The sequence below is a fragment of the Somniosus microcephalus genome, chromosome 2 (assembly GCF_052327205.1).
Source record: "Somniosus microcephalus isolate GS21.2 chromosome 2, FLI_Smic_1.0, whole genome shotgun sequence".
Taxonomy (NCBI): domain Eukaryota; kingdom Metazoa; phylum Chordata; class Chondrichthyes; order Squaliformes; family Somniosidae; genus Somniosus; species Somniosus microcephalus.
Genome location: NC_140988.1, coordinates 40,898,315 through 40,920,616, shown reverse-complemented (window position 1 = coordinate 40,920,616; position 22,302 = coordinate 40,898,315). Strand labels below are relative to the sequence as shown.

General features: G+C 43.3%; 1 protein-coding gene across 2 annotated transcripts in view; it reads left to right on the top strand.

Moving 5' to 3' along the window:
- Positions 1-19,903, top strand: part of LOC147122665 (uncharacterized) — a 38,977-nt gene extending 19,074 nt beyond the window's left edge. For both annotated transcript variants that reach the window (XM_086008637.1, XM_086008627.1), the window contains exons 5-7: positions 3,216-3,362; positions 13,614-13,674; positions 18,107-19,903. In XM_086008637.1, coding sequence (XP_085864763.1) covers positions 3,216-3,362; positions 13,614-13,674; positions 18,107-18,207 — 309 coding nt within the window. In that variant the 3' untranslated portion in view covers positions 18,208-19,903. The remainder of the gene's footprint in view (positions 1-3,215; positions 3,363-13,613; positions 13,675-18,106) is intronic.
- The last annotated feature ends 2,399 nt before the right edge of the window (positions 19,904-22,302 follow it).

The window sequence follows — 22,302 nt, the reverse complement described above, 5'->3', positions numbered from 1 at the left end:
CCTGCAGCTGACAAGCTTCAGTGTTTTATATGAATTCTGATGGGTAATATGGCGATGTGCCTTTTGGTTTTTTCCGTCACAAAATACTTGGCTTTATTATGCAGGCAGTTCCCACACTCCACTGTGGTACGGTATAAATTTAGCACACTAATATAATCTGTCTGCAGTCCTTGAGCAATACAAAATAGTGACTTGCAAAAAGTAGAGGGGTGGAACGAAACTTCTTGAATATTTTATTTTAAAGTTATAAAATACTTTAGGAGAAATTTAAATATAATTGAAATCTTTTTGACTTTTTTCAGAAAGAAAAGTTGTCTGTAGGATTAGCTCGGTTTCTTTTCTAGTTTTTTTTTCTGGGGGAGGCTGAAGAGAACTAGCTGACCCAATATATAATTTGACTTTGCTTTCTTTGGTGAAAGGAAACTCGCTGCAGATCAAACTGGTGACTTTCTTGATTTTAATCAATTCACTTGTCAACTGGGAAAATGAAAAGTCGTAGAAAATCAAAAGATAGATGTTTCATTGAAAAGTGGGTCTATCTTGGAAGCAGTTATCTAAAGTAAGATTGGGCAAGAAAGAAGTACTGATTTAAAAATAATAATAATAATAATTCAGTGCATTACTGGTCCAGAATAGATCCATAAATTTGGCTTTGCTGGGGGAGGGGGGTGAGAGGAAACAAATCCTCCAGAGATGAAATCCTGATCCGCTTGAACATTTCACACCAACATGCATACTTCTGCACTGAGCCATCCGGGGACTAAGAGGCAAAAAAGAAAGGAAATGCAAATTTATTTATTTTGTTCATTGATTTTAATTAAGAAATATTCTGAAATGATTACATCTCCCCCGGGTGTTCATTAGGAAAGACCTGAGCAATATGTACTCCCCAAACAGTTAACCAAGGTAAAATTAACGACTTTGATATAAATGAAATGAAAGTCTTGAGGCTTAAAGGGCTTCAAACCAAGAAATCACCGTGGATAGATGGTATTTATTCCAGAGTGCTGAGAGGGGCTAGGGAAGAGATTTGTGAGGCACTGGGGAGGTACCACGAGATTGGAAGCAGGCTAATGTGCCCATAGTCAGCAGGTGACAAAACAGACACTGGCAACTACAACCTATTAGAATTACTTTAATTCTGTGTAAAAATAATGAAATTAATTGTCAGGGGTAAACTTGAGAATTATATGTATAAAAATAACCGAGTAAACAGCAATCGATATGACTTTGGAAGGGGACGATCCTGTCTGACAAACCACTTGGACTTTTTCGGGGGAAGTGATAGCCCAAGTGGACTGTGGGGAAACTCCACAACATGGTGTACCTAGTCTTTCAATAAAGTTCCACATTAAAGGCTACAGGTGAAGCTCAAACTTATGGTGATTTGGGGTTAATCAAAAGAATGAATTAGAAATTGTCTGAAGAGTAGAAAACAATGGATTTGTGTTAGAGGAGTTATGTGAGGGGGGGGGGGGTGGGTGGAGAGAAAGAGTTCAGAGTGGGGTGCCTTAGGGCTTAGTATTGGGTTCACTGCTGTTTCTATTTTACATCAATGACTTTAATTCCAAAACTCAATGAAAGTTATTCAAATTTTTAGATTATGCCAAATTTAAAAGGGCAATAGAATCAAAGGGAACACCTCAGATTACAGAATGAGTTGGATAAAATATGTAAATTGCCAGAACAGAGGCAGATAACATTTACGTATTGCACAGAGGAAGGAAAAATGTGTAATGTGCACATCCCCATGAATGGTTCTGAAATAGCTAAGGAAGTTGAGAGGCATGCCCAAGAGTCTTAAGTAGACTTGATGCCCAACATGTCCAATCCGTGCAGAGCAGCAATACATTTAAGCCAAAAGAATGCTGAGCTACATAGCCAAACAGTAGAATGTAAGTTAGAGAAAGTCATGATTAATCTTTACAGTTTTCTGGTCAGATCACACCATGAGTACTATGTCAAGTTCTCATTGCCAAGAAACAAAGGAAACATTCAGGTGCTGGATGCAATGCAGTGACGACCAAAGAGGCTGATCCCCAGTATCATGGACTGAGTTATGAAGCCGGGCACGAAAGCCCTGGGGTGGCTTATAGAGGTATATAAGATAGTAAATGGTATGAAAGAGGTAAATCTGGAAATTGAATTGTAAGAGTAGGAAAATGGTACACAGGTACAACCTAGTGAAAGATAAATTCAAGACGGATATCAGGAAACTTCGCACACGCACACAGTGATCAACACTTGAAAAGGAGTCCTGGCTAGAGTAATGGAAGACAAAATCCTAGAATCGTTTTTTTAAAACAATTGGAAGCTGAAATGACTTCTAACTAGCAGAACTTCTATTCTGTCCAGCGAGGTAACTATTGATTACAGGTAGTCATTACTAACTGCTTCCCATCATTGATCTTTAGTATCCGCTGTGGCTCAGTTGGTAGCACTCTCGCCACTGAGTCAGAAACTTGTGGGTTCAAGTCCCACTCCAGGCCCTTTCGCACAAAAATCTAGGCTAACACTCTAGTGCAGTACTGAGGGAGCGCTGCACTGTTGAAGGTGCTGTCTTTCAGATGAGACGTTAAACCGAGACCCCGTCTGCGCTCTCAGGTGGATGTAAAAGATCCCATGGCACTATTTTGAAGAAGAGCAGGGGAGTTATCCCTGGTGTCCTGGCCAATATTTATCCCTCAGTCAATATTTATCCCTCAGTCAACATCACTAAACAGATTATCTGGTCATTATCACATTGCTGTTTGTGGGAGCTTGCTGTGTGCAAATTGTCTGCCACGTTTCCAACGTTACAACAGTTACTACACTTCAAAAAGTACTCCATTGGCTGTAAAGCACTTTGGGACATCTGGTGGTTGTGAAAGGTGCTATATAAATGCAAGTCTTTTTTTTCCCCATGTGGACAGATTGTTCAGTGAAGGTCACAGTAGTTGAGCCTGACACTGTTCTCATCTAATAGCCATACAAGATGATTTCCAAAAAGGGTCACTGACTAATGAGTGGGACTATGGTTGGTTTATTTAGCCTGTGGACATTGAGGTCCCCACTTGCTGTGCTCGCAGACTGAGTACAGAACAGGTCTTGAACATTGGATTTTCCCCTGCATAGTTCAGCACTACGTCATGAAGTGTATTTACTTACTAGCCATCAGGGTACACCTTACTCTTTTACCAAAATTGGGAATAAAATGCCCACTTCTTTTCTTGCAGGAGTATATACTCTCCAGACTTGTCCAAGGGGCAAATATGGCCATGTTAATTGCATCTGTGATTGGTATGATGATGGCAACCATCATAGCATTTCTTGGTTGTCGAAGCCTTCCCATTTGTGGCTGCTACGACAGTACCACTGGAATGGTAAGTTTAGTGACTGAAAATCATAGTTCTTAATTATACACTTCCTGTTTAAAGTTACTCGTGATGTACAGAGTAATGGATGCGTGGGATGCATATTTTGTGGATTTTATTTATCTAATCCATGTCCTGATTTCAAAATCTACAAATTGAGTGTTTTACAGGGGTATTTGTTAAATTGCTTTGTATTAGTAAAACACATGACTGCAGAATGTTTTTTCTTTTTGCACCAGTTTGCTTCCTCTTCCTCTGAGGTGTTTGGATATGGTTCCATGAAACCAGTTGCTCTCTAGTGTCTTGCCCAAGGGGTGACTTGATGTACGAGTCTAGACAGCAATTGCTCCTTGGATAGTTGACAACAGGGGACATCAAAATTGGGCGTTGTTCTGCCTTTGCCAATGCCCACGCGTGCACATTTCCAGCAGTGGTTTTTGGCTAGTGATTGGGAGAGGCAACCCTGACAGATTTGTCATGAACCTAGTCCATTGAAGTCAATTGTAGCTCTGCTGTGCACTGCCTTATCTGGTTGAACCCTTGGGAGTGGTGTCACCCAACCATTTTATAAGTACCTCTCAATCATTTTTTTTTATTCCTCTTGATTTTATACCTACTTTCCTCGCCTTAGTATTTTGGACCAAACTTACATTTTCTGGAGGGAAAGTAGTCGATTCGTGGGGTACTGGTACCAGTGCTGGGGAAAGAGAGAGCTGTTCTGTTGGGATGGACTGCACCTGAACCATGCTGGGACCAGTGTTCTAGCGAATCGAATAACTAGGGAGGTAGATAGGGCTTCAAACTAAATAAGTGGGGTGGGGGGGGGGGGGGTCGGGGTCCCAGGGGCGAGAAATCTAGAATGCTAAAGAGAAAAGACAAGGAAACAGTACAGGAAAGTGATTGGGGTAAGGATAACCAGATTGTGTCAGGAAGGGACAGAGTGTACAAACAAATGAGTGCACCAACAAATAGGGTCCGGGTAAGAAAAAATGGTAAGACAAATAAGGCCATAGTACAAAAAAAGTCAAGATGTCTGTTTAACATTTTTAGACAAATCTAATGGCACACTATCTGAATGCATGAAGCATTCGTAATAAGGTAGACTAATTAACAGCGCAAATAGATGTAAACGGATACGATATAATTGCGATTACGGAGACATGGCTGCAGGGTGACCAAGGCTGGGAGCTGAATATCCAAGGATATTCGATATTTAGGAAGGTCAGGCAAAAAGGAAAAGGAGGTGGGATGGTGTTGTTAGTAAAGGATGAAATCAGAACAATAGTGAGAAAGGATATTGGCTCAGAAAATCAAGATGTAGAATCAGTCTGAGTGGAGCTAAGCACCAAGGGGCAGAAAACATTGGTGGGAGTTGTCTTTGGCCTCCAAACAGTAGTGGTAATGTAGGGGATGGCATCAAACAGGAAATTAGAGATGCATGTAACAAGGGTACTACAGAAATCATGGGTGACTTTAATCTACATAGACTGGCCAAACCAAATTAGCAATAATACTGTGGAGGATGAATTCCTGGAGTGTGTATGAGAAGGTTTTTTAGACCAGTACGTTGATGAGCCAACTAGGGAACAGGCTATCCTAGATTGGGTATTCTGCACTGAGAAGGGGTTAATTAATAATATAGAAACATAGAAACATAGAAGATAGGAGCAGGAGTAGGCCATTCGGCCCCTCGAGCCTTCTCCGCCATTCAATGTGATCATGGCTGATCATCCAAATTCAGTACCCGGTCCCTGCTTTCTCCCCATACCCCTTGATCCCTTTAGCCTTAAGAAATATATCCAACTCCTTCTTGAATATATTTAATGTATTGGCCTCTACTGCCTTCTCTGGTAGAGAATTCCACAGGTTCACCACTCTCTGGGTGAAGAAATTCCTCCTCATTTCTGTCCTAAATGGCTTACCCCTTATCCTTAGACTGTGACCCCGTGTTCTGGACTTCCCGACCATCGGGAACATCCTTCCTGCATCTAGTCTGTCAGTCCTGTCAGAATTTCATAAGTTTCAATGAGATCCCCTCTCATTCTTCTAAACTCCAGCGAGTACAAGCCCAATCGACCCAATCTCTCCTCATACGTCATTCCTGCCATCCCAGGTATCAGCCTGGTGAATCTTCGCTGAACTCCTTCCATGGCAAGAACATCCTTCCTCAGATAAGGCAACCAAAACTGCACACAATACTCAAGATGTGGTCTCACCAAGGCCCTGTACAACTGCAGTAAGACATCCTGTTCCTGTACTCAAACCCTCTTGCTACGAAGGCCAACATGCCATTTGCCTTCTTAACCACCTGCTGCACCTGCATGCTTACCTTCAGCGACTGGTGCACAAGGACACCCAGGTCTCGTTGCACTTCCCCTTCTCCCAATCTATTGCCATTCAGATAATAATCTGCCTTCCTGTTTTTGCCACCAAAGTGGATAACCTCGCATTTATCCATGTTATATTGCATCTGCCACGCTTTTGCCCAATCACCCAACCTGTCCAAATCATCCTGGAGTTTCTTGACATCCTCCTCACAGCACACACGCCCACCCAGCTTTGTGTAGTCTGCAAATTTGGAGATATTACATCTAGTTCCCTTGTCTAGATCATTAATATATATTGTGAATAGCTGGGGCCCAAGGACCGATCCCTGCGGTACCCCACCAGTCACTGCTTGCCACTCGGAAAAAGACCCGTTTATTCCAACTCTTTGCTTCCTGTCTGCCAACCAGTTCTCTATTCAAGTCAATACCTTGCCCCCAATCCCATGTGCCTTAACTTTACATGCTAATCTCTTATGCGGGACCTTATCAAAAGCCTTCTGAAAGTCCAAATACACCACATCCACTGGTTCTCCCTTATCTATTTTACCAGTTACATCCTCAAAAAATTCCAGTAGATTAGTCAAGCACGATTTACCTTTTGTAAATCCATGTTGACTTTGTCCGATCCTGTAACTGTTTTCCAAGTGCTCTGCTGTTACATCTTTTATAATGGACTCTAGCATTTTCCCCACTACCGATGTCAGGCTTGCCGGTCTGTAATTCCCCATTTTCTCTCTACCACCTTTTTTGAATAGTGGGGTAACATTAGCTACCCTCCAATCCATGGGTACTGTTCCAGATTCCATCGAATGCTGGAAGATGATCAGCAAAGCATCAACTATTTCTAGGGCCACTTCCTTAAGTACCCTTGGATGTAGATTATCAGGCCCTGGGGATTTATCGGCCTTCAATCCCATCAATTTCCCTAACGCCATTTCCCTACAAATACTGATTTCTTTCAGTTCCTCCCTTTCATCAGACCCTATGTTCCCCGACATCTCTGCGAGGTTATTTGTGTTCTCCTTTGTGAAGACAGAACCAAAATATGTATTTAATTGGTCTGCCATTTCTTTGTTCCCCATGATACATTCCCCTGATTCTGACTGCAAGGGACCTACATAGAAACATAGAAGATAGGAGCAGGAGTAGGCCATTCGGCCCCTCGAGCCTGCTCCGCCATTCAATGAGGTCATAGCTGATCATCCAAATTCAGTACCCTGTCCCTGCCTTCTCCCCATATCCCTTGATCCCTTTAGCCTTAAGAAATATATCCAACTCCTTCTTGAATATATTTAATGAACTGGCCTCCACTGCCCTCTGTGGCAGAGAATTCCACAGGTTCACCACTCTCTGGGGGAAGAAATTCCTCCTCATCTCAGTCCTAAATGGCTTACCCCTTATCCTTAGACTGTGACCCCTGGTTCTCGACTCCCCGGCCATCGGGAACATCCTTCCTGCATCTAGTCTGTCCAGGCCTGACAGAATTTTATAAGTTTCGATGAGATCCCCTCTCAATCTTCTAAACTCCAGTGAGTATAAGCCCGATCGACACAATCTCTCCTCATACGTCATTCCTGCCATCCCAGGTATCAGCCTGGTGAATCTTCGCTGCACTCCTTCCATGGCAAGAACATCCTTCCTCAGATAAGGCGACCAAAACTGCACACAATACTCAAGGCGCGGTCTCACCAAGGCGCGGTCTCACCAAGGCCCTGTACAACTGCAGCAAGACATCCTTGCTCCTGTACTCGAACCCTCTTGCTACGAAGGCCAACATACCATTTGCCTTCTTAACCGCCTGCTGCACCTGCATGCTTACCTTCAGCGACTGGTGCACAAGGACACCCAGGTCTCTTTGCATTTCCCCTTCTCCCAATCTATTGCCATTCAAATAATAATCTGCCTTTGTAGGAATTAACGAATTCCTACGAATAACGGAGATCGACACAAGAGAACAATCAAACAGGTCTTTACTCAAAGGAGATGCCATGAGGACTGACTGGGCAGTCTCGTGGTTTGCGATGTGACGTCATCGCGTTTGCCAGCGTTTTCCTGCACTCTTAAAGGGGCCACGCCCTATACATGCAAGCTCTATATACATAGAAACATAGAAGATAGGAGCAGGAGTAGGCCCTTCGAGCCTGCTCCGCCATTCAATGGGATCATGGCTGATCATCCAAATTCAGTACCCTGTCCCTGCCTTCTCCCCATATCCCTTGATCCCTTTAGCTTTAAGAAATATATCCAACTCTTTCTTGAATATATTTAATGAACTGGCTTCCACCGCCCTCTGGCAGAGAATTCCACAGGTTCACCACTCTCTGGGTGAAGAAATTCCTCATTTCAGTCCTAAATGGCTTACCCCTTATCTTTAGACTATGACCCCTGGTTCTGGACTCCCCGGCCATCAGAAACATCCTTCCTGCATCTAGTCTGTCCAGGCCTGACAGAATTTTATAGGTTTCGATGAGATCCCCTCATTCTTCTAAACTCCAGTGAGTATAAGCCCAATCGACACAATCTCTCCTCATATGTCATTCCTGCCATCCCAGGTATCAGCCTGGTGAATCTTCGCTGCACTCCTTCCATGGCAAAAACGTCCTTCCTCAGGTAAGGCGACCAAAACTGCACACAATACTCGAGGTGTGGTCTCACCAAGGCCCTGTACAACTGTAGCAAGACACCCTTGTTCCTGTAATTGAACCCTCTTGCTATGAAGGCCAACATACCATTTGCCTTCTTAACCTCCTGCTGCACCTGCATGCTTACCTTCAACGACTGGTGCACAAGAACACCCAGGTCTCTCTGCACTTCCCCTTCTCCCAATCTACTGCCATTCAAATAATAATCTGCCTTCCTGTTTTTGCCACCAAAGTGGATAACCTCACATTTATCCACATTATAGTGCATTTGCCATGTTTCTGCCCAATCACCCAACCTGTCCAAATCATACTGGAGTTTCACGACATCCTCCTCACAGCATACCCTTCCACCCAGCTTTGTGTCGTCTGCAAATTTGGAGATATTACATCCAATTCCCTCATCCAGATCATTAATATATATTGTGAACAGCTGGGGTCCTGGGACCGATCCTTGCGGCACCCCACTAGTCACTGTCTGCCACTCGGAAAACGACCCGTTTATTCCAACTCTTTGCTTTCTGTCCGCCAACCCGTTCTCTATCCAAGTCAATACCTTGCCCCCAATCCCATGTGCCTTAATTTTGCATGCTAATCTCTTATGTGGGACCTTATCGAAAGCCTTCTGAAAGTCCAAATACACCACATCCACTGGTTCTCCCTTATCTATTTTACCAGTTACATCCTCAAAAAATTCCAGTAGATTAGTCAAGCATGATTTACCTTTTGTAAATCCATGTTGACTTCGTACGATTCTGTCACTGCTTTCCAAGTGCTCTGCTATTACATCTTTTATAATGGACTCTAGCATTTTCCCCACTACCGATGTCAGGCTTACCGGTCTATAATTCCCCGCTTTTTCTCTACCACCTTTTTTGAATAGTGGGGTAGCATTAGCTACCCTCCAATCCATGGGTACTGTTCCAGAGTCTATCGAGTTCTGGAAGATGACCAGCAATGCATCTACTATTTCTAGGGCCACTTCCTTAAGTACCCTGGGATGTAGATTATCAGGCCCTGGGGATTTATCGGCCTTCAGTCCCATCAATTTTCCTAACACCATTTCCCTACAAATACTGATTTCTTTCAGTTCCACCCTTTCATCAGACCCTATGTTCCCCAGCATCTCTGGGAGGTTATTTTTGTCCTCCTTTTTGAAGACAGAACCAAAATATGTATTTAGTTGGCCAGCCATTTCTTTGTTCCCCATTATAAATTCCCCTGATTCTGACTGCAAGGGACCTATGCTTGACTTCACCAATCTTTTTCTCTTCACATACCTATAAAAGCTTTTACAGTCAGTTTTTATGTTCCCTGCAAGCTTACTCTCATATTCTATTTTCCCTTTCTTAATTAATCCCTTTGAATCCTAAACTGCTCCCAGTCCTCAAGCTTACTGCTTTTTCTGGCCAATTTATATGTCTTCTCCTTGGATCTTATGCTATCTCTAATTTCCCTTGTTAGCCACGGTTGAGTCACCTTTTTTGTTTTATTTTTATGGCAAACTGGGATGAACAAATTCTGTAGTTCATCCATGCAGTCTTTGAATGTTTGCCATTGCCTATCCACCGTCGAGCCTTTGAGTGACATTCCCCAATCAATCCTACCTAACTCGCGCCTCAGACCATCGTAGTTTCCTTTATTTAAATTTAGGACCCTAGTCTCTGATTCAACTACTTCATTCACCATCTTAATGAAGAATTCGATCATATGATCGCTCCGACCCAAGGGGCCTCGTACAGCAAGATTGCTAATTAATCCTTTCTCGTTACATAATACCCAGTCTAAGATGGCCTGATCTCTGGTTGGCTCCTCGACATATTGGTCCAGGAAACCATCCCTTAAACACTCCAGGAATTCCTCCTCCACAGTATTGTTACTAATTTGTTCTTGTTGTGCGGGGTCCTTTAGGGAAGAGTGACCATAACATGATAGAATTCTTCATTAAGATGGAAAGTGAAGAAGTCCAATCTGAAACTAGGGTCCTAAATCTAAACAAAGGAAACTATGAAGGTATGAGGAGTGAGTTGGCTATGATAGATTGGGGAGCTTCATTAAAAGGCATGATGGTGGATTGGCAATGGCTAATATTTAAGAAACGAATGCATGAATTTCAACAGTTATGCATTCCTTTCTGGTGCAAAAACACAAAAAGGAAATGCGGCCCAACCATGGCTAACAAAAGAAATTAAGGATAGTATTAGATCCAAAGAGGAGTCCTATAAAGTTGCCAGAAAAAGTAGCATGCCTGAAGATTGGGAGCATTTTAGAATTCAGCAAAAAAGGATCAAGATATTGATTTAAGAGAGGAAAAATAGAGTATGAGAGTAAACTTTCAAGGAACATAAAAGCAGACTGTAAAAGCTTCTAGAAGTGTGTAAAAAGAAAAAGATTAGTGAAGACTAATGTAGGTCCCTTACGGTCAGAAATGGGAGAATTTATAATGGGGAACAAGGAAATGGTTGAGCAATTAAACAACTCCTTTGGTTCTGTCTTCACGAAAGAGGACACAGATAACTTCCCAGAAATGCTAGGGAACCAAGGGTCTAGTGAGAAGGAGGAATTAAAGGAAATTAGTATTAGTAAAAAAAAATAGTGCTGGAGAAATTAATGGGACTGAAAGCTGATAAATCCCCAGGGCCTGATAATCTGCATCCCAGAGTACTAAAAGAGGTAGCTGTGGAAATAGTGGATGCATTGGTTGTCATCTTCCAAAATTCTATAGATTATGGAACAGTTCCCGGAAATTGGATGGTGGCAAATGTAATCCCACTATTTAAAAAAGGGAGCGAGAAAAAAGGGAACTACAGACCGATTAGCCTAACATCAGTAGTAGGGAAAATGCTAGAGTCTATTATAAAGGATGTGATAACCAGACACTTGGAAAATATCAACGGGATTAGACAAAGTCAACGTGGATTTATGAAAGGAAAATCGTGTTTGACAAACCTACTGGAGTCTTTTGAGGATGTAACTGGTAGAATAGATAAGGGAGAACCAGTGGATGTGGTGTATTTGGATTTTCAGAAGGCCTTTGATAAAGTCCCACCTAAGAGGTTAGCATGCAAAATTAAAGCACATGGGATTGGGGGTAATATACTAGCATGGATTGAAAATGGTTAACCGACAGTAAACAGAGAGTAGGAATAAATGGGTCTTTTTCAGGGTGGCAGGCAGTGACTAGTGGGGTACCGCAGGGATCAGTGCTTGGGCCCCAGCTATTCACAATATATATCAATGATTTGGATGAGGAAAACAAATGTAATATTTCCAAGTTTGCTGACGACACGAAACTAGGTGGGATTGAGTTGTGAGGAGGATGCAAAGAGGCTTCAAGGCAATTTAGACAAGTTGAATGAGTGGGTAAATACATGGCAAATGCAGTATAAGGGGATAAATGTGAAGTTATCCAGTTCGGTAGGAAAAGTAGAAAGGCAGAGTATTATTTAAATGGTGATAGATTGGGAAATGTTGATGTACAGAGGGACTTGGTTGTCCTTGTACACTAGTCACTAAAAGCAAACATGTAGGTGCAGCAAGCAGTTAGGAAGGCAAATGGTATGTTGGCCTTCATTGCAAGAGGATTTGAGTACAGGAGCAAGGATGTCTTACTACAGTTATACAGGGCCTTGGTGAGACCACACCTGGAGTAGTGTGTGCAGTTTTGGTCTGCTTACCTAAGAAAGGATATACTTGCCATAGAGTGAGTGCAGCGCAAGTTCACCAGACTGATTTCTGGGATGGTAGGAGTGTTGTATGAGGAGAGTTTGGGTCAACTAGGCCTGTATTCATGAGTTTAGAAGAATGAGAGGGGATCTCATTTGAAACGTATAAAATTCTGATGGGGCTAGACAGACTGGATGCAGGGAGGATGTTTCCCCTGGCTGGGGGATCGAGAACGAGGGGTCACAGTCTCAGGATAAGGGGTAGGACATTTAGGATTAAGATGAGGAGAAATTTCTTCACTGAGGGTGGTGAACCTGTGGAATTCTCTACCACAGAAGGCTGTGGAGGTCAAGTCACTGAATATATTTAAGAAGGAGATAGATAGATTTCTAGACACAAAAGGCATCTAGGGGTATGGGGAGAGAGCGGGAATATGGTATTGAGTTAGAGGATCAGCCATGATCATGTTGAATGGCGGAGCAGACTCGAAGGGTCGAATGGCCTACTCCTGTTCCTATTTTTCTATGTTTCTAGTGTTTTCACAGCAACTCCAGTCTAACTCCACAATGTACCCACGTCGCTGATTGCCAACTCTAAATGTAAACAAATGTAATTGCTTTACTATATATTTTTTTAAACCTCTTACTTAAAGTTAGGTTTATGGGAATGGGCTTATTAATAATTTTATTGATCTTTCAATTAGTGCCACAGGAAACAATGGTTATAAAAGCAAATTGCTGGAAAAACACAGGTCAGTTTTCATCTGTAACGAGCAGTCAGGTTAATGTTTTGGGTGTACACCTGAAAGGGTGATGGAAGCAAACTTTCAAAAGGCAATTGGACTTGTAATTGAAGAGGACTAATTTGCAGGGTTAGGGGGGAAAAAGCTGCAGTGTGGCACTAAATTGGACAGCTCTTCCAAAGAACCGGCATATACATGATGGACCAAATGGCTGCCTTCTGTGCTGTAAGATTCTAGGATTCTTCAGAACTGAAAATTGAAGGATAAGCAAACTTCACATCTGAATTCCATGCTCTTAAAAATGGCCCTCACTGTTCCATGGTTGACCCTCCTACCAGTTTTTTCTTGTCCTAGTAAAAGCTCATTCAGACTGCTGCTCTTAAGAAATAAAGACAGAAAATGCTGGAAACACTCAGCAGGTCAGGCAGCATCTGTGTGGAGACAGAAACAGAGTTAACGTTTCGGGTCGATGACCTTTTGAGGGAGACGGAAAGAAAAAGGGAGGTTGGAGATGAGTTATGATGTGCAAGGACAGTGGTCAAGGGTGAGGTTTTTTTTTGAGAAGGTGGGGTGAAAACAGATTTTAAATGGAGAGGGACAGTGCCTGAGGACTATTTGAAGAGGAGGAGGGAGTTCTACTTGTGTCCTGGTTATTTTTCTTTCCTCAAATAATAATGGCAAAAAACAGTTATCTGGTCACTTGTTCATCTTGCTGTTTGTGGGACCTTGTGCACACATTTGGCTGCTGCATTTATCAGCAGTGACTGCATTTCAAATGTAGTGCATTGGGCTGTCCTGAGGACATTAAGATGCTGTAAAAATGCAATGTTTCTTCTTTAAATGGAGTGGTAAAGAAGAAGCTGAATAATCCTATTTCCCTTTGCAGCAGTCCTTGATGACTGAGGACCAGCAGCCTCAGTCAATAGAGTTGGTCTGTACCCGGCAAGGTAAGTTTTTATATGCAATTTATAAGCTGTATGCATTTTTTAATGTAAATTTTAACATGGGCTCATTCGGCACCTGAAATTAGTACAGGCCTCATTTCAATATTCAAATGAGATTCCTGTGCCCATTTCTGATCTGGATTCCTAAATTTGGTTAGACTAGTCTGAGTTTGCTAATTTTAGGTTGTCTGTCTGCTGTTTATCTGTGGAATTGCTTCACTTATATAGCCAAAAGCTAGTATCCGTAATGGTGACCATGAAACTTCATAAAAACTCAATTTTCTTTAGGGCAGGAAACCTGCTGTCCTCACCCAGTCTGGCCTATATGTGACACCAGACCCACAACGTTGTGGTTAACTCTTAACTGCCCTCTGAAATGGCCTAGCAAACCACTCAGTTGTATCAATCCACTACAAAAAAGCATAATAAGAACATTACCGCCCGGCATCGATCTAGGCATCGGATTCAGACACGACAAAGGCACACACAACCCAGTCGACCCTGCAAAGTCCTCCTCACTAACATCTGGGGACTTGGGCCAAAATTGGGAGAGTTGTCCCACAGATTAGTCAAGCAACAGCCTGACATAGTCATATTCACAGAATCCTACCCATCAGCCATTGTCCTAGACTCTGCCATCACCATCCCTGGGTATGTCCTTTCCCACCGGCAGGAGAACCCACCAGAGGTGGCAGCACAGTGGTATACAGTTGGGAGGGAGTGGCTTTGGGAGTCCTCAACATTGACTCCGGACCCCATGAAGTCTCATGGCATCAGGTCAAACATGAGCAAGGAAACCTCCTGCTGATTACCACTTACCGCCCTCCCTCAGCTGATGAATCAGTGTTCTATGTTAAGCACCACTTGGAAGAAGCACTGAGGGTAGCAAGGGCACAGACTGTACTCTAGGTGGGGGGACTTCAATGTCCATCACCAAGAGTGGCTCGGTAGCACCACTACTGACCGAGCTGGCAAAGTCCTGAAGGACATAGCTGCCAGACTGGGCCTGCGGCAGGTGGTGAGAGAACCAACACAAGGGAAAAACCTTCCTGACCTCGTCCTCGCCAATCTACCTGTCGCAGATGCATCTGTCCATGACAGTATTGGTAGGCGTGACCACAGCATAGTCTTTGTGGAGACGAAGTCCCGTGTTCACACTGAGGGAACCCTCCATCGTGTTGTGTGGCACTACCATCGTGTTGTGTGGCACTACCACCGTGCTAAATGGGATAGATTCAGAACCGATCAAGCAGCTCAAAACTGGTCATCCATAAGGCACTGTGGGCCATCAGCAGCAGCAGCAGAATTCTACTCCACCACAATCTGTAACCTCATGGCCTAGCATATCCCTCACTCTACCGTTGCCATCAAGCCAGGCAACCAACCCTGGTTCAATGAGGAGTGTAGAAGAGCATGCCAGGAGCAGCACCAGGTATACCTAAAAATGAGGTGCCAACCTGGTGAAGCTACAACACCGGACTACATGCATGCTAAACAATGGAAGCAGCATAGACCGAGCTAAGCGATCCCACAACCAACAGATCAGATCAAAGCTCTGCAGTCCTGCCACATCCAGTCGTGAATGGTGGTGGACAATTAAACAGCTAATGGGAGGAGGTGTTTTCATGAACATCCCCATCCTCAATGATGGTGGGATCTGCACGTGAGTGCAAAAGATAAGGCTGAAGCATTCGTAAACACCTTCAGCCAGAAGTGCCAAGTGGATGATCCATCTCGGCCACCTCCTGAGGTCCCCACCATCACAGATGCCAGTCTTCAGCCAATTCGAGTCACTCCATGTGATATCAAGAACGATTGAGCGCACTGGATACAGCAAAGGCTGTGGGCCCCGAGAACCTCCCGGCTGTCGTGCTGAAGACTTGTGCTCCAGAACTAGCCACGCCTCTAGCCAAGCTGTTCCAGTACAACTACAACACTAGCATCTATCTGACAATGTGGAAAATTGCCCAGGTATGTCCTGTCCACAAAAAGCAGGGCAAATCCAATCCAACCAATTACTGCCTCATCAGCCTACTCTCAATCATCAGCAAAGTGATGGAAGGTATTGTTGAAAGTGCTATCAAGCGGCACCTACTCACTGATGCTCAGTTTGGATCTAGCCTTAGTCTAAACATGGACAAAATCACTGAATTCCAGAGGTGAGGTGAGAGTGACTACCCTTAACATCAAGGCAGCATTTGACCGAGTTTGGCACCAAGGAGCTGTATTAAAATTGAAGTCAATGGGAATGGGGGGGAAAACTCTCCACTGGGTGGAGTAATACCTAGCACAAAGGAAGATGGTTGTAGTTGTTGAAGGCCAATCATTTCTGCCCCAGGACATAGCTGCAGGAGTTAATTAGGGCAGTGTCCTAGGCCCAACCATCTTCAGCTGCTTCATCAATGACCTTCCCTCCATCGTAAGGGTAGAAGTGGGGATGTTCACTGAGGATTGCACACAGTGTTCAGTTCCATTTGCAATTCCTCAGATAATGAAGCAGTCCGTGTCTGCATGCAGCAAGACCTGGACAACATCCAGGCTTGGGCTGATAAGTGGCAAGTAACATTCGTGCCAGGCAATGACCATCTCCAACAAGGATGTGTCCAACCACCTCCCTTTGACATTCAATGGCATTACCATCATCGAATACCCCACCATCAACATCCTGGGGGTTACCATTGACCAGAAACTTAACTGGGCCAGCCTCATAAATACTGTGGCAACAAGAGCAGGTCACCGTGTGGTGAAGGTACTCCCAGTGCTGTTGGGTAGGGAGTGTCAGGATTTTGACCCAGCGACGATGAAGGAACGACGAGATATTTCCAAGTCAGGATGGTTGGTTAAAGCCAATTATAGTATTCCACCTATTGTCTTGACTGAGATCAGGCGATTAGGGGGAGATGAGGAGAATATTTTTTGAGCAGTGAGTTATGATGTGAAATGCATTGGTAAAGGTGGTGGAAGCAAATTCAATAGTAACTTTCAAAAGGGAATTGGATATCTGCTTGAAAAGGAAAAATTTGCAGGGATATTGGGAAAGAGCAGGGGAGTTAGACTAATTGGCTAGCTCTTTCAAAGAGCCGGCATTGGCATGATTTGCCGAATGGCCGCCTCCTGTGCTGTAAGTTTCTATGATTTAAGTATTGAACCTGGGAACTTATGTCCAATACCATATATCATGCTTTTATTCACTAATGTAAGAAGTCACACAACACCAGGTTATAATCCAACAGTTTTATTTGAAATCACAAGCTTTCGGAGCGCTGCTCCTTCGTCAGGTGAAGTGGAGAGATGCATAAAGACACAGCTTAGATGACTACACCATCTATCAAAAATGTTGTAACATGGGAACAGCAGTAGGTCATTCGGCTCCTCAAATCTGTTCCACCATTCAGTTAGATCATGGCTGATCTGTACCTCAAATCCATTTGCTCGCTGTTGATATCCATTGATACCCATACCTAACAAAAATTTATTGATCTCTGTCTTGAAAGTTTGAATTGACCCAGCATCCACAGCCTTTTTGGGGGTAGAGAGTTCCTGATTTCCACTACCCTTTGTGTGCTTCCTGATTTCACTCCGAAATGGCCTAGCTCTAATGTTAAGATTATGCCCCCTTGTTCTGGATTCCCCCACTAGATGAAATAGTTTCAATCAAATCCCCTCTTCATTTTGAAGATCTCGATTTAGCTCACCCCCCTCAACCTCCTAAACTCAAGGAAATACAAACCAAGTTTATGCAACCTATCCTCAAATATAACCTTTTAAGCCCTGGTATCATTATGATGAATCTGCGCTGTACACCCTCCAAAGCCAATATAGCTTTCCTGAAGTTTGATAGCCAGAACTGAGCGCAGTACTCCAGATGGTGTTTGACCAAGGCTCTGTACAACTAAAGCATCACTTTTGAATTCCAGCCCCCTTGAGGTAAAGGCCAACATTCCATTAGTCTTTTTTGATTACTTTTTGAACCTGTGCGCTAGTTTTTAGTGATTTGTGTACATGTACACCCAAATCCCTTTACGCCTCCACAGCTCCTAGTGTCTCGCCATTAAGAAAATATTCTAATTTGTCTTTCTTGGATCCGAAGTGGATGACCTCCCACTGCCCCACATTGAACTTGATCTATCATAGTTTCACCCACTCACTTAGTTTGTCTATGTCCAGCCAATTGTGAGCCCTCACTTGTGTTGTGATCTTGACCGGACAAGTCACCACAGATCAGGGATTGAATGTGAGTCCTTGATCTGCACAACTCCATGTCCTGCTGTGCAGTGCATTTATCCAACTGAACCACTAGGGTTAAATTCACTGAGACATATCCTTTGCATAACTTTTGGTTACATTATATGCTTCCAGCCAATGTACTAAACTAAATGGTTGAAATTTTATGAATTTGTTTAAACAAATTAATATGGATTTCTTTTTAAACAAGGTGTCCGTGATCAGCGAATTCTAAATGATCCAGACTGGGATATAGACACAGAGGAGGCAGAGCTTGCATCAAAGCCAGCACCTTATATCCGACTTGCTTAAAATTGACTTTTAATTGCTGACATTTGGTTGCTGTATTTACCAGGAGATGTTACCTTTCTGTTGTGACTGTGTTGACATGAATTTTATGCCTTTTGAGGAAAGTGTCTTAAACTGGCGAAGATTACTTGTCAGCTATAAAGATTGAGACACTGGACTGGTTTTCACAGTCGTGTCAGTTGTGATGCTCCGGCAGTCATCATCGCTACTTCACATCAATACTGGGTATATTCTACAAGGCAGTGGAGAGAACATTTCATCGAATAACATTTTATGCCATTTTGAATCCTTTGTAGATAAACGTGCTATTGCTGTGAATGACGGTATGTTTTGCAATAAGTAACTGTAGTGGTGTTGAGAGTAAATTAATCTGAGGAATGAGCAATCTGTACAGTGAAAATGAACAACTCGAATGTAGACGTCTGCAGTAACTGTCTCGTGAATTTGATGTTTAAAGCTGCAGTGCTGTCGTGCTGTCGACGTTTTTAATTCCAATTTTATAAATTTAAGCAACAGCATTAGATAAGTGAACCTTTTTTTTTATTGTGCTTTGTTTCTCTAAATTCTGTGATCAGCAAAAGCTGTGCAGCGACCAACACCCAACATCTTGAGCTTATCAAAAAAACTTTACCTGTGATCCAATTTCTTAAAAAAAAATCCTTTTTTTTGTCAATCTTGCCTTCCTTTGCCCTCTCTCTTCCCCCCCGCCCTTCCCATTTCCCGAAGGTATGACTGTATATGCTAGAGTACAGTATGTTGCGCTCCAGTACCTGATCCAAATGGTCATTCATTGCATGAGCCTAGGAGAGCGTTAGAAGTGTTCAACAGCCAATGGCATCACAGCTGTTCTCTCTCTCGATGACATTGCATGCACACTACCAGCAGGGGTCACTGGATACCCATCAGGTGTTGAAAGTTGCCATGTTCCCTAAACGAAGGGCATGAGGCCAATTATAGTGATTCTACCATTGCTCCAGCTATCCCAGACCAGGGATTGCACCTAGGGTCATCCTGGTCAGTATTGCTGATCATCGGACAGCTAAAATTGGAGGGATGGACTTTTTTTGGCCATGAGACTTTTGGCAGGTGTGCCATTTCTTTTGACAATTCACCTCAAGCTAGAGCGTTGTTGTGCAATACTGCAGCTTTTTAATTACTTTTTAGTTCCTATGTTGTGTTTCTCTAGTCTTGCAGTGCTATGAACCTACTCCCGGGCAGAGAGCTATAGCCCGAGATCTACTTCGGCTTCTCAATATTAGTAGTCAGTGTGTAATAGTGGCCTGAGGGAACTCCTCCCTCCGGCAACCTGACTGGGCTCTTGCTGTCCTGTTCGAAATTGGAACCAGTGTCCACTCTCCCCTACATGGGAAAAATTGCAAGAAATAAACCCACATGCTGACCTCTTTACAGCATTGCACTACACTGGAATTATGCAGCATTTATATCCCTGGATAAAGATGCTTGCTGTGTATTAGTTAACCATGCAGGAACAAGAGAAATCAAATAAATGACCAGTCCTGAAATAATCCATACAATTGTTCAGGCTGGCTTTTAGAACTAATGTTTAAATTAATGATGCGTGTTAGTTTACCAAATTGTGACTGTTGTGATGTATTTTTTTTTTTTTAAGGACACTAATTCATTGTTTATCTTGCATATTTTATTTTAAAAATAAATTTCCAAGAAATTTAGACCAGGATATAGAGCAAACGCTCACATTGCTTATATATTATGTGATCTTATTTAATGTTGTTCAATTATCACACAAATGAATATGCCTGCCTTCCAATGTGAAAACCGCCTGGGACAGTGTTTCTTTTGAAGTGTTCGCCCACTTTGACCAGGATATGGATGAATCCTAGTGTCTAGCTCAAATAAGCAGTTTTGCTATAATGTACTGTTCTGCACCCTTGTAATAGCCACAAGTCCAATTTTGCTTTTCAGGATTGTTGACTATTTGGCCGAGGAGAGATTTTTGTTTTTTAAGCTATATGTTTAAAATGAAGTCAGATTCAGGATTCTAAAGATGAATTCCCAAATGTCCAACATCTTTTAATTTGAGAAAAGTGGCTGGAGCTGCCAGAACAAAGGAGGATTGGGCATCAGCTGTCCTGCAAGGAAATGGGCCAGCTATCAGTACTGAAAGGTTGATAGGCATTTGGTGAATGTAAATGCACAAGTAAGCAATGACAGTGAAAACAGGACAGGAAGCTTGTATGGGTACAAGAAACTGATTGTTGGGTGATGGCTGTTGCTGGACATGATCTCACGTCACGGAGTAGAAATCAAGGTCAACTGAGTAGAGATCAAGGGTAACAAAGCATAGCACAATTTCTACCCCCACTGACCAGAAATACTGTTTTTCACCCCCTCCCCCACCACTGACCAGAAATCAGGGCATGTCACCACCCCTGTAATTCGCACCATGCAGAGATCCTTGAATCAATCCCCCCTTGCGGAGAAAGATGTCTGCTTTCTGACAAACTGGACCTTCCCTCATCCACGACCACTGACCACCAACAAATTGGGCCTCTGGGAGGTCACATGATACACCTGTGTGGGGCAGAGCAAATCTCTGTTGCTTCAGCTGGATGCCAGGCAAATTTGCAGGGAGACCCGTGGTGAATCCCAGCACCAAGTTGCAGCCTCAGTACAAAGTTGGCAGTCGGTGGTGGCATTGCCAAAGGGTTGGGGAGACAATTCTGGGTGAATCTGCAGTAGGAGGCAGATCCTGTTGCACAGTACTGTACATGGTTGAAGTGAGGGTGCTATGAGGCACAAGAATGCAAGGCTTGGGCAGGTTTCCACACCGCCTGTGGATTCCTGGGATCTCGGCAGACCGATAGCTGTGGTGCAAGCTCGCAGGTGAGGGCCCTCGATATATTGTAATTTTAGATTTGTGATTATTTGGGCTAGAACCTATAATACACTTTTGATATGAAGTTAAATCCAAGAATTGTTGACACATTAGGTAAGTGGGTGGTGCCAGGGAAGCTCACACCTTCGAGCACTGCAGTTGGTTAAATAGGCAGTTCAACTGGCCAATTCTCAGATGTGGAGAACTGGGAGAGGGTCAGAGGTCAAGCCTTTGCTTCCTGACCAGGTAAGAAAAATATAGTCTGCAGAAACGGTCAGAAAGCTGCTAAGTCAGTCAGAGCCAGAGCAAATGCTCTCCTCGTAAGCATAGTGCCAAACAGATTCAGGGAGCATGCTAGTTGGAAAAGTGTATTTAGCCCACCAATGGGTGTAATATGGCATGTTTTGTTACTTATGTTACAGGGAGTGTAACAAAGTAAATTGAAATTCACTAATCACTATTTTGTCCACAAAAGCAGTCTTCATATGATCAGAGCTGGATCCCATCAGCTCCACAAACACTTAAAACAATGGTGCTCGGCATCTTGACTGTTCAGCACAAATGCATAGAAAACAGTTACCAAGATTATCCTGTGCCATGATAGAAACATAGAAGTAGGCCCCTCGAGCCTGCTCTGCCATTCAATGAGATCATGGCTGATCATCCAAATTCAGTACCCTGTCCCTGCCTTCTCCCCATATCCCTTTAGCCTTAAGAAATATATCCAACTCTTTCTTGAATATATTTAATGGCAGAGAATTCCACAGGTTCACCACTCTCTAGGTGAAGAAATTCCTCCTCATTTCAGTCCTAAATGGCTTACCCCTTATCCTTAGACTATGACCCCTGGTTCTGGACTCCCCGGCCATCAGAAACATCCTTCCTGCATCTAGTCTGTCCAGGCCTGACAGAATTTTATAGGTTTCGATGAGATCCCTTCTCAATCTTCTAAACTCCAGTGAGTATAAGCCCAATCGACACACTATCTACTCATACGTCATTCCTGCCATCCCAGGTATCAGCCTGGTGAATCTTCGCTGCACTCCTTCCATGGCAAGAACGCCCTTCCTCAGGTAAGGCGACCAAAACTGCACACAATACTCAAGGTGCGGTCTCACCAAGGCCCTGTACAACTGTAGCAAGACATCCTTGTTCCTGTACTCGAACCCTCTTGCTATGAAGGCCAACATACCACTTGCCTTCTTAACCGCCTGCTGCACCTGCATGCTTACCTTCAGCGA